Raw genomic sequence first — 13,212 nt, 5'->3', positions numbered from 1 at the left:
ATCACTGTAGTGATTCCTTCAATATTCTGACCTTAAATTCTTCGTGCAGCTGATTTCAGGATGTGCAGTGAAGTTCTTGCTTCTCTTAACTTCTGTGACCAATGTCAAGCAGGAAAGTACCAGCATATGTAAATGAGAGAGCTCAGTGCTGTCTTGATGTAATAATTGCTATTACCTAGCAACTCATATTGACTCCTCTTCACGCACTCTGTGTCCTTGCACTAACATTTGTGGGATGGGTTATCTCTTACCTGATGTTGAAACAAAATAAGAATTCTCATTTGCCAGCATGCAAATAAGGACATATTGCGTTGCAACTTTTCCCTATTTAACCTCCCCATCATTTGTATTCAATAAATTTAGTTGTTACTGAGTAAAATTTTTAAACCCAATACAAAATGTCAGATTTACAAAGAAAGAATTTATGATTTTCTTATCAAAAACATCTAAGATTTTCTTGGGGGCCCCAGGAAAACCAACACATCATAAAAATTGGTTGCTGATAACCAATACAAGAACAAGACCAGGAGCTGACTGTGGCTCAGACCATGAACTCCTTATTGCTGAATTCAGACTTAAATTGAAGAAAGTAGGGAAAAACACTAGACCATTCAGGTATGACCTAAATCAAATCCCTTACAATTATATAGTGGAAATGAGAATAGATTCAAGAGATTAGATCAGGTAGACAAAGTGCCTGAAGAACTATGGACGGAGGTTCATGCCATTGTACAGGAGGAGGTGATCAAGAAAAGAAATGCAAAAGAAAAGAAAAGAAAAAGAAATGCAAAAAGGCAAAATGGTTGTCTAAGGAGGCCTTACAAATAACTGAGAAAAGAAAAGATGCAAAAGGCAAAGGAGAAAAGGAAAGATATACCCATTTGAATGCAGAGTTCCAAAGAATAGCAAGGAGAGATAAGAAAGCCTTTCTCAGTGATCAATGCAAAGAAATAGAGGAAAACAATAGAATCAGAAAGACTAGAGATCTCTTCAAGAAAATTAGAGATACCAAGGGAACACTTCATGCAAAGATGGGCACAATAAAGGAGAGAAATTGTATGGACCAAACAGAAGCAGAAAATATTAAGAAGAGGTGGCAAGAATACACAGAAGAACTATACAAAAAAGATCTTCATGACCCAGATAACCACGATGGTGTGACCACTCACCTGGAGCCAGACATCCTGGTATGTGAAGTCAAGTGGGCCTTAGGAAGCATCACTATGAACAAAACTAGTGGAGCTGATGGAATTCCAGTGCAGCTATTTCAAATTCTAAAAGATGATGCAGTGAAAGTGCTGCATTCAATATGCCAGTAAATTTGGAAAACTCAGCAGTGGCCACAGGACAGGTAAAGGTTGGTATTCATTTCATTCCCAAAGAAAGGCAATGCCAAAGAATGCTCAAACTGCCGCACAATTGCACTCATCTCACACGCTAGTAAAGTGATGCTCAAGATTCTCCAAGCCAGGCTTCAACAGTACGTGAACACTGAACTTCCAGATGTTCAAGCTTGTTTTAGAAAAGACAGAGGAACCAGAAATCAAATTGTCAACATCCACTGGATCATCAAAAAAGCGAAAGAGTTCCAGAAAAACATCTATTTCTGCTTTATTGACTATGCCAAAGCCTTTGAATGTGTGGATCACAAAAAACTGGAAAATTCTTCAAGAGATTGGAATACCAGACAACCTGACCTGCCTCCTGAGAAATCTGTAGGCAGGTCAAGAAGCAACAGTTAGAACTGGACATGGAACAGACTGGTTCCAAATTGAGAAAGCAGTACATCAAGGCTGTATATTGTCACCTTGCTTATTTAACTTATATGCAGAGTACATCATGAGAAAGGCTGGGCTGGATGAAGCACAAGCTGGAATCAAGATTGCCGGGAGAAATATCAATAACCTCAGATATGCAGATGGCACCATCCTTATGGCAGAAAGTGAAGAAGAACTAAAGAGCCTCTTGATGAAAGTGAAAGAGGAGAGTGAAAAAGTTGGCTTAAAGCTTAACATTCAGGAAACCAAGATCATGGCATCTGGTCCCATCACTTCATCTCTAATAGACAGGGAAACAATGGAAACAGTGACAGACTTTATTTTGGGGGCTCCAAAGTCACTGCAGATGATGACTGCAGCCATGAAATTAAAAGACATTTGCTCCTTGAAAGAAAATTTATGACCAACTTAGACAGCATATTAAAAAACAGACATTACTTTGCTGACAAAGGTCTGTTTAGTTAAAGCTATGGTTTTTCCAGTAGTCATGTATGGATGTGAGAGTTGGACTATAAAGAATGCTTTGAGCAAGCTCTGGAATTTGGTGATGGACAGGGAAGACTGGCATGCTGCAGTCCGTGGGGTCGCAAAGAATCGGACTTGACTTAGCAACTGAACTGAACTGAGCTGAACTGCTATAGAATGTTATGAACCTCTGTCCATAGTTCTTCAGGCACTCTATCAGATCTAATCCCTTGAATCTATTTGTCACTTCCCCTTTATAATCATAAGGGATTTGATTTAGGTCATACCTGAATGGTATAGAGGTTTTCCCCCCTTTCTTCAATTTAAGCCTGAATTTGGCAATAAGGTGTTCATGATCTGAGCCACAGTCAGCTCCTGGTCTTGTTTTGGCTGACTGTATAGAGCTTCTCCATCTTTGACTGCAAAGAACATAATCAATCTGATTTCAGTGTTGGTCATCTGGTGATGTCCATGTGTAGAGTCTTCTCTTGTGTTGTTGGAAGAGGGTGTTTGCTATGACAGTGCGTTCTGGTCAACTGCTACGACCAGTTGGCAAAACTGGTCTATTAGCTTTTGCCCTGCTTCATTCTCTACCCCAGGGCTGAATTTGCCTGTTACTCCAGGTGTTTCTTGACTTCCTATTTTTGCGTTTCAGTCCCCTATGATGAAAAGGATATCTTTTTTGGGTGTTAGTTCTATAAGGTCTTATAGGTCTTCATAGAACCATTCAACTTCTGCTTCTTCAGCACTACTGGTCAGGGCATAGACTTGGATTACCATGATATTGAATAGTTTGCCTTGGAAACAAACAGAGATCATTCTGTCATTTTTGAGATTGCATCCAAGTACTGCATTTCGGACTCTTTTGCTGACTATGATGGCTACCCCATTTCTCCTAAGGGATTTCTGCCCACAGTGTAGATATAATGGTCATCTGAGTTAAATTCACCCATTTCAGTCTATTTTAGTTCGCTGATTCCTAGAATGCTGATGTTTACTCTTGCCATCTCTTGTTTGACCACTTCCAATTTGCCTTGATTCATGGACCTAACATTCCAGGTTCCTATGCAATATTGCTCTTTACAGCATCGGACCTTGCTTCTATCACCAGTTCCATCCACAACTGGGTGTTGTTTTTGCTTTGGCTCTATCCCTTCATTTTTTCTGGAGTTATTTCTCCTCTGATCTCCAGTAGCATATTGGGCACCTATTGACCTGAGGAGTTCATCTTTCAGTGTCCTATCTTTTTGCCTTTTCATACTGTTCATGGTTTACTCAACATAGTATAGAAAGTCCTAGTCCTAGCAATTAGGCAAGATAAAAAATAAAAAGTGTCCAAATTGAAAAGGAAGAAGCAAAACTGTCTTTATTTGCAAATGGCATATGTTTAAAAAAAAACCTAAAAACTCCACACACAAAACAAAAACTGCTAGAACTAATAAATTCAGCAAACTTCCAAGATACAAAATCAATATCCAAAATTCAGTTGCATTTCTATACATTAACAATGAAATATCAGAAGGACAGATTAGAAAACAATCTCATTTATAACTGCATCAAAAAGAATAAAACACCGCAGAATAAATTTAACTAATCATGTGAAAGATCTGTACACTGAAACCTGCAAGACATTCAAAGAAACTGAAGAAGGTGAAGAAAATAATAAGTAGAAAGCTATTCCATACTCATGGATTGGAAGAATTAATATTGATAAAATACCCATACCACCTCAAGAGAACTATAGTTGAATGCAAGCTCCATAAAAATTATGTTTAATTAAAATATAAATTAAATTAATATAGAAATATTATTATAAATTTATAATTTAAAAAATTATAAAATTTTTTAATGTATTTTTCACATAAATAAAAAACCACAAAAGACCATGAACAGCTAAAGTAATCTCGAGAAAGAACAAAGCTGGGAGCATTACACATCCTGGTTTCAAACTATAGTTCAAGCTTTAATAATCAGAACAGATGGTATTGGCATAAAAAGCAGAAACACTGTTCAATGGAACAGAATAGATAACCCAGAAACAAACATAATTTGATATTCCAGCTAATGATTTCCTTCTGTATGACATATATTTGATGCTTGAATGTATAGTGTTGATTCAGAAATTGCAGTTTTACTATGGGACCTAATCATTGGTATCAGCTATTACAATTGTTTTCCTTTTAACGAGTTTACTACCTACATAACAGTTTCCATCAAACTTCAGTTCCTGATGTGACACCTGCAGAAAAACTAAACTCAGTTTGTTAACATGCAAACGTGAGACTCTTTCAGCAAGTTGTAATTTTTCTCTCATGTTTAGGGTTGGATCATTTGGATTCAATCCTTGCATTCTGAATGTATTTCTTACATAATAGAACACTTACACTAGCAAATTCCTTAAAAAAGGAGTTGAGAATTTGCCAATATGGTAATTTTCAGACCCATTACAGCTTACCTTTAAACTTTCAAAACAGCATTAAACTTAACAAGCCATTAAAAAGTACTAAATTGGCAATTTTAGGGTCAACAATAGGAAGACTTAGAAAGGAAGGCCAAGTTAGAGAGTCAATGAAATATTGTCTTCAGAAACGGATTAATACATGTTCTTGTTGATAACTTACTTATATGTGCCTACTTGGCAACAAGTGTGGCTCAATCATTCAAGTCTAAGTATCAAGGGACAGAATAAAAACCACAATCACGTAAAATACTGATCCTATCCCACTCTCCACTGTCACTTTCACATGACAGAAATCTTTCATCAGGTCTACAGCATTAAGGACAGGAGTTGGAGCTTAGTGACTACTCTTTTTTGTCTGTGTGTGCTTAGTCACTCAGTCGTGACTGCGACTCCATGGACTGCAGCCCACCAGGCTCCTCTGTCCATGGGGATTCTCCAGGCAAGAATACTGGAGTGGATTGCCATGCCCTCCTCCAGGGGATCTTCCCAACCCAGGGATTGAAACCAGCTCTCCAACATTGCAGGCAGATTCATTACCGTCTGAGCCACCAGGGAATCTCTATTCCTTTCCAATTAGAACAGGACATCTGTTACTTATAATAGCCATTGTAAGTAAATGGCTGCTATTTTCCTGAGGGTTTCAAATGGAAGACCTGGTTTTCATGGAATTAATCAAAGCTAGGCGTGAAGGGAGTGAAGAGCAGAAGAATGGTGAAAGACAATGAGTCCACATAGTTTTAGGTAGTTGGAAGAGGAAGATTCAGGGACTTAATGATTTGTGTGACACTAAAACCCACTATTGTTCTTTCAGTTTTCAGAAACGACAAATTGTACTTCTATACCAAAAATTTACATCTTCTCCTGGTTCTGAATTGTCATTATCTTACACTTCTCTTCAGTCTCCAAGTCAGTATTTTATAAGTTGCCCTAAGTGAGCAGTAATCAGTTCCTTTAGGTGCTGTCTAGTTGATGGGTTGGTACTGGTCTAGCAAAGTAGCAAAAGAAACTAGTCGGGGATACACAATTCAGCTTTACAAATTGCACAACGGCATGTTATTTGTACCAATCTTATCGTCAGTTCAGTTCAGTCGCTCAGTCGTGTCTGACTCTTTGCGACCCCAACAATCGCAGCACGCCAGGCCTCCCTGTCCATCACCAACTCCCGGAGTTTACCCAAACCCATGTCCATCGAGTCAGTGATGCCATCCAGCCATCTCATCCTCTGTCGTCCCTTTCTCCTCCAGCCCCCAATCCTTCCCAGCATCAGGGTCTTTTCCAACGAGTCAGCTCTTCGCATGAGGTGGCCAAAGTATTGGAGTTTCAGCTTCAACATCAGTCCTTCCAATGAACACCCAGGACTGATCTCCTTTAGGATGGACTGTCAGTAGGCTATACAAAAAAACAGAGGTCCTTCAGGATACATAAATTGTGCTTTGTACAGTTGCTACAATTATTCAGTGCAGGGCGAATTCTGAGATATTGAAAGAACGCTTTTCACAACTAGACCATAATCTGAGTTATAATCAGAGTCACATGTCTGAATAACTCACGAATGTAGAGGTTTACTATGAGGAAAAATACAGTGCTTACTAGTTAAAATAGATTACAGAAGTTAATGAAATGGGCATGATTTAAACACCAGAAGAATACAGACGATCCGTTAAGATGTTATCTTAACGATATTTGGGGCTTGGAAGTAAATGTTAGTAATATTCCAAACCTTCCCCGCCTAACCACATATTTCACAGATGTCCATGAAGAAATGATAGAAGCTTTCATACCTAATCTGAACGTTTCATGGGTTTACATGAGGGAGAATTTGAAATTCGGATATAATATGTACCTCCAAAAATAATAATCTGTGTTTGCTTTAGGTTTGTTAATTTCCTGCACTAGCAACTGAAATAGTCCTAATACATAGGAAATTCATTGCCTGAGATTGTGACCCTTTAAGTTTTAGTAGTATGTGGTGAATACAGAGACTCTGTGCCCTAACTGGCTTATTTTAAAGAGACTAATGTTATGAAATCGAACGGGAACAGTCCAGAGCAGACTAACCCGAGTTTTAACGCGAGCTTTGAACAGGGCTCTAGGGCAAAGTACAGAATTTTACTTAGTTTCCTTTCTTCATTTTAAAGTGAAACGAGTATCTGTAAGGCTGTTTGTAATTACTATATAAAATAACTGTGTGGCATATATGTAAATAAGTAACTCGTTCCGGACCTACCAAGAGTTAAACTCTAAACGCTGAACGTCATTTTAAACAGCAGACAGGAAGGGGCGGAGCGCCAGCCGCAACCCAGCCTCACCGCCGTTCGGAAAAAAGCGGCGGCTGCGTGAGGCAGGAGTGCGAGCCCGGCGGCCGCTAAGCCCCCGGCTCCTCCAGGTCATCGCCGTCAGTTGGGGGTCTGCGGGGTCTGCGGTCACCCTCGGTTCCAGGCACCGCACCGGGCGGGCGGCAACATCGCGTCCATGGCCACCACGGCAGCTCCGTCATCTTTGGCCCTCAGGGCCTCGAGCCCGGCCGCGACCCCCAGCTCGTACGGGGTCTTTTGCAAGGGGCTTTCCCGCACCCTGCTCGCCTTCTTCGAGCTAGCCTGGCAGCTGCGCATGAACTTCCCGTATTTCTACATCGCGGGCTCCGTCGTTCTCAACATCCGCTTGCAGGTACATTTTTAGTGCCCTGGGGATGCCGCCGGCGTTCCGGGCCTGCATTATGGCCTACTCCCAGGAGGCGCCGCGGCGTCGTGGAGCTCGGGGCGAGGAGTCCCGCTATCTCGCGAGAGTGCTTGGTCTCCCTCCACCGCCGCGCTCTCGCCTCTCCGCCGTCCGCTCTCCTCCGAGCCCCTGGACTGGCAACGAGACCTCCCGTGTTTAGAAAGAGGAAAACACGCGATTCCGGGAGCAGAGAACTTCAGTTAAGACCCACGACAATATTTAAGAAGCTATGCATCCTTAAAAACGGGACGAACAGGATGTATTGTAACAAGGGAAGGCTATCAAAACTTTCAGGGCAGAAATGTACAAGCTCATGATCCGTGTTTATAAATAGTAAACTTCGGGAAGATGAGACTGGATTATAAACAGGATGAGTCAGAAGCTGAAGATCTTAAGGATATGCAGTGAAAGGCAAACATCTCTTCATTCCACAAGAGAAAACTATGACGATCAGAAACTTTTAAGTGAAAAAAAAAAAACAACGTTGTAAGAGAAACACATCCTTCAGATAACCAAACAGTGTAAAATACTACAGGATATTTTGACAGAGGGTTGGAGTGTGAAAAGGTGGACTCAATTTCAGTGTCCCCATAATTAGCATGTGGTTCAGAATCTTGGAGCCAAAGAAAAGGAAATCCAATCATAGCACAAAGCTTGGTGGTTTATTGAATAACATTTAAATAATCATAATGTAAATGCTGTTTATGGTTTTCATCTTTTTAAGAGAATGCTTAATTACGGTTACAGAGTTGAGTGCCAATATTATCAGCCTTGATGGTGTAAAAGTGCAATTTACAAGGTAGAATGGCGGGGCGGGTGCCTGGAAAAGTAATGTTGTCTTTTAAAGTGGGAAGTTGACAGGTAGAGTCTGTTGTCGATGGGGGAAGAGGTCATTCATTTTATTTTACTTAAAGAGTAACGATAAAGTTGCTAAAATATAACCATATGAAAGAGAGAAGAAGGGAGAACAGCATGAGGTCAACAAGAAATGCCTAAAGATGATAGTTAAGGTGGAATGTCTCAGAAATAAAAACGGATACATTATCATGTGTTTATAAATATAGGGTCAAGAGGTTTTTAGGTTTTAGAGAGTCTGGAGACGAATTAGTGGTCTGCATTTTTTTTTTTCTAATTAAGGAAGCAAAATTGAGGCAATTATGAGCCGCAGGAAAAATAAGTTTTCAGAAATTACACTGCATTAACTCAACTGAATAATGTTAGTCATCATATAAAGTCAGTCATGTTTGTGTAAATACTGAATACAAATAATAACAAATTATTAGGTAACCCTAGAAGAATTGGAAAGGAGTATATATGTAATGGAGAATACATCGAGATCTGATACAGAAATGTCGGTTTAAAAAAAAAGCAGTATGATTTGTCGCTTAGAAAGAAGTACAGTAACAAATAGCTAAAGAGTTAAAATTGGTAGTCTCTGGTGAACTAAAATCAGCGATGGGCAGAGAAAAAGTGGAGAATTGCTGTTTTTTACTACTGGTCTAACAGTAACAATGTTTTTTCTTAGCCCTGTGTGTGTATCAGACAAACCTCTGTTAAAATATAAACTAATTTTGTGGTCCAGGTGAACCCAACAGTCTGCCTAAATCCCTGTTTTCTCAAACCTGTTAAATGAGAGTAAACATACTCAATGGATAAATCAGTCTGAAAGTTAAAAATAAGCCTGCCTTAGTGCTTGACACATGCACAATAAAAGTATTTGTTTTTATAGAATATCTCATTAACTTGTGAATAAAGCTTAAAACTCTGGAGTGCTTGCTTTACCAGTGGAAGGTTTTCTCCTGAAAGATACTTGTAGATTACTGACAGTAAGGGTAGCGGGAAGCCCTTCCAGAAAGATACTGGTGAGACATTTGAGCAGAAAGGGACAGTCGTTCGTCAAGGTAAAGATTGAAACTGTAATGTTCTGTATTCCACATTCCACTAATTGTGTCCAACAAACAAGTGTACTCTAGAGTTGTAAAATAAGTTCCCCCTTCAGCAACATGTCTGGCTTTGAGTAACTGTTCTTCCTACCCTTCATTCGTTGTCTCCAGCTAAACTGGAGCACAACTTCCTCTTTCTTCTTACAGTTTCTTCTGCCTTCTGTACCTGTTTGGCTTTGTGTGTGTGTGTGTGTGGTTACTGTGTGTTTCAAGGCTAAACTTGGACATCACTTTTTCCACTAAGTTTTTCTCAGATGCTCCTGATCAGATTAGAGTTCATTTCTTTTAGTCCATGTAAAAGGCTATGTTAGTATCAACCTATGCCAGTATCATAGGCTTCTTTATTCATTCTTATTTGTGCATTAATTAGTGTATGTAGGATTTTTTTTTTTAATATTCAAGAAGACAGGCTTCCTATACTATATTCTCTTCCCTTGGTAATTATATGTTGCTATGAAAGTAGAGGGACTAAAACATCTTAGTCTAAACTATCAGAAATGTAATTAGATCAATGAAATAATTCAGCAATGCCAATGGGCTGGCAAATGTTGGGCATCACTATTTCATAAAGGCACTAATATCCCAGTTTGTAACACAAAAGAATGTGGCTGCCGTTAGCCCTGGAATGGTGACATAACAGGGCTACTCCATTTGGGTGGCTCATGAACATAATGCTTTCCTCAGCCTTTTCTGTTCGTCTTTTGCTACACTGAAGAAGGGCTTCCCAGGTGGTTCAGTGGTAAAGAATCCACCGGGCAATGGAGACACAGGTTCAACCCTGGCACTGTCCCCTGAAAGAGGAAGTGGCAACTCACTCCAGTATCCTTGCCTGGGAAATCCCATGGACAAAGGAGCCTGTCAGTAGCAAAAGAGTTGGACACGACTTAGTGACTGAACAAGAACACTGAAGACAGTAAGGCGCTTGAGCAGATTTATTAGTATATCATCCAACTAGATCAGAATCTCTGTGAGGGAAGATACTGCTACTGCTAAGTCGCTTCAGTCGTCTCCGACTCTGTGCGACCCCACAGACGGCAGCCCACCAGGCTCCGCCGTCCCTGGGATTCTCCAGGCAAGAACACTGGAGTGGGTTGCCATTTCCTTCTCCAGTGCATGAAAGGGAAAAGTGAAAGTGAAGTCGCTCATTCGTGTCCGACTCTTAGCGACCCCATGGACTGAAGCCTGCCAGGCTCCTCCGTCCATGGGATTTTCCAGGCAAAAGAGTACTGGAGTGGGGTGCCATTGCCTTCTCCGGGAAGATACTATATCGTATCAAATTTTACAGCCTATACTGTCAGCAGGTATATAGTAGGAACTGAATGAAAGCTCTGTAATTCACCACTTATTCTTTTTTTAATTTATTTTTCATTGAAGGATAATTGCTTTACAGTATTGTGTTGGTTTCTACCAAACATCAACATGAATCAGTCATAGGTCTCCACTTATTCTTAACAATTGCTGTTAAAATCAGATGTCTATTTTTTTTCCTATGTACTACAGGAGGGATGGGATGGGGAGGGAGGTGGGAGGGGGGTTCTGGAGGGGGAACACATGTACACCCATGGTGGGTTCATGTCAGTGTATGGCAAAACAAATACAATAAAGTTAAAAAATAGATAAACTAATTTTAAAAAAAAGATAAATATTGTTGAATGAATGCCAAGTTTGTTGATCTTCCTACACCTAGTCAACAGTCAATAAAAGAAATAAGGATATATTTGTCCCTGATACCAAAGTCATCTACTTTATTACCCATAAATCAAGTTTTTACAGGCAATGATGAATATTAATTTGCCCAGAGAGCTCTCAAAGTTGAAGAAGCATAAAGGTGACATAATTCTGATCAATAAAGGGAAAAACTTGTTTATGCAGTGTGGCTGAAAAAAATTCTAGGGAGTGGAGACTTAAAATTTAACTCTAGAGGGGGACATAATGATCATAGTAGACACATAACCTAAGTGATTACTTGGCCAAAAAAACAGCATCACTCTCTATTTTTTAAATTTATTAACATTTTAAAAATTTTATTGAGCTTTTAATACCAGGAGCTATGAAAACTTCTTTACTTTTATGGTCATAATCCTTGTGTGTGCCCTGTGAGGAAGATACTTCCACTGTCATTTTTCAGATAAGGAAACTAGGATTTAGTGAGGTTGAGTATGTTTCCAAGGTCATTCAGTTCAGTTCAGTCTCTCAATCGTGTCCAACTCTTTGCAACCCCATGAATCGCAGCACGCCAGGCCTCCCTGTCCATCACTAGCTCCCAGAGTCTACCCAAACCCATGTCCATCGAGTCAGTGATGCCCTCCAGCCGCCATCTCATCCTCTGTCATCCCCTTCTCCTCCTGCCCCCAATCCTTCCCAGCATTAGGGTCTTTACTGGCCCAACCACAAGTGAATCTCAAATTTATCCCTAAAGATAGATTTGATAAGGAATTCAATTTTTTTAAAACTATAGGTAATTCTGAATATAGGTAACTATAGGTAATTATTTTCATTGGAAAAGACCCTGATGCTGGGGAAGATTGAGGGCAGGAGAAGAGACAGCAGAGAATGAGGTGGTTGGATAGCATTACTGACTCAGTGGCATGAGTTTGAGCAAACTGGGAGATTGTGAAAGATAGGGGAGCCTGGTGTGCTGCAGTCCATGGGGTAGCCAAGAGTTGGACGTGACTTACTGACCGAACAACAGCAATTCTGAATAATCCCGTTGCTTTTCTCAGATTCTCAAACAAAAGTATTACCTAAGTAATACTTCAGGACATCTTTTTTTGAATATAATTATTGAGGGCCTTTTGTATTAGAATATATTTAACATTATTTGAGAGCTTCCCTCGTGGCTCAGCTGGTAAAGAATCTGCCTGCAATGCGAGTGACCTGGGTTTGATCCCTGGGTTGGGAAGGTACCCTGGAGAAGGGAAAGATTACCCACTCCAGTATTCTGGCCTGGATAATTCCATGGACTGTGTAGTTCATGGGGTCACAAAGAGTTGGACATGACTGAGCGACTTTCACCAATAATATTTGATTGGCTCGGATGGTAAAGAATATGCCTGCAATGTGGGAGATCCAGGTTCGATCCCTGGTCGGGAAGATCCCCTGGAGAAGGGAATGGCAACCCACTTCAGTATTCTTGCCTGGAAAAATAGGGTCACAAATAGTTGGACACAATTTAGCAACTGAACAATAACAACAATTCTGAATAATCCCATTGCTTTTCTCAGACTCTCAAACAAAAGTATAACCTAAATAATATTTTAGGATATATTTTTTAAATATAATTGTTGTGGGTCTTTTGTATTAGAATATATTTAACATTATTTGATAGGGCTTCCATGCTGGCTCAGGCATTAAAGAATCTGCCTGCAATGTGGGAGACCCGGGTTTAATCCGTGGGTCAGGAAAATCCCTTAGAGAGGGAAATGGCAACCCACTCCAGTATTCTTGCCTAGGAAATCCCATGGAGAGAGGAGCCTGGTGGGCTACAGTCCATGGGGTCACAAAGGGTCAGGCACAACTGAAGGACTAACACTTTGACTTTTGAACATTATTTGATATGTAAATTCAAGTATTTTATACTCTGTTGCCTAAAGCCGTTTGGCCTATTTGTGGAGAAGAGGAGTGAAGATGATGGAAGAGACAGAGGAAAGGACATTTCCCCTAGGATGGAAAGAAAACACTTTCCTTCCCATGATGTAGTAGTTCAGTTCAGTTCAGTTCAGTTCAGTTGCTCACTCGTGTCCGAATCTTTGTGACCCCATGAACCGCAGCACACCAGGCCTCCCTGTCCATCACCAACTCCCGGAGTCCACCCAAACCAGTATCCATTGAGTCGGTGATGCCATCC

The 13,212-nt window shown here is 40.3% G+C and overlaps 1 protein-coding gene and 1 long non-coding RNA gene across 2 annotated transcripts in view; one reads left to right on the top strand and one right to left on the bottom strand.

Annotated features, from left to right (window-relative positions):
• The window catches only part of LOC145545278 (uncharacterized), a 131,140-nt gene extending 131,040 nt beyond the window's left edge, over positions 1 to 100 (bottom strand). Inside the window, exon 1 of the long non-coding RNA XR_014081990.1 lies at positions 32 to 100. This is a non-coding gene — a long non-coding RNA (uncharacterized LOC145545278). The remainder of the gene's footprint in view (positions 1 to 31) is intronic.
• Positions 101 to 7,083: 6,983 nt separating this feature from the next.
• SMIM10L1 (small integral membrane protein 10 like 1) lies at positions 7,084 to 7,465 on the top strand. Its single transcript, XM_081589340.1, has one exon. It carries the CDS (start codon positions 7,177 to 7,179, stop codon positions 7,381 to 7,383), a length of 207 nt encoding a protein of 68 aa, XP_081445466.1. The 5' UTR covers positions 7,084 to 7,176; the 3' UTR covers positions 7,384 to 7,465.
• The last annotated feature ends 5,747 nt before the right edge of the window (positions 7,466 to 13,212 follow it).

Source organism: Giraffa tippelskirchi, chromosome 4 (assembly GCF_054371585.1).
Source record: "Giraffa tippelskirchi isolate mGirTip1 chromosome 4, T2T-mGirTip1v1.2.pri, whole genome shotgun sequence".
Taxonomy (NCBI): domain Eukaryota; kingdom Metazoa; phylum Chordata; class Mammalia; order Artiodactyla; family Giraffidae; genus Giraffa; species Giraffa tippelskirchi.
This window is presented reverse-complemented; position numbering and strand designations above follow the sequence as displayed.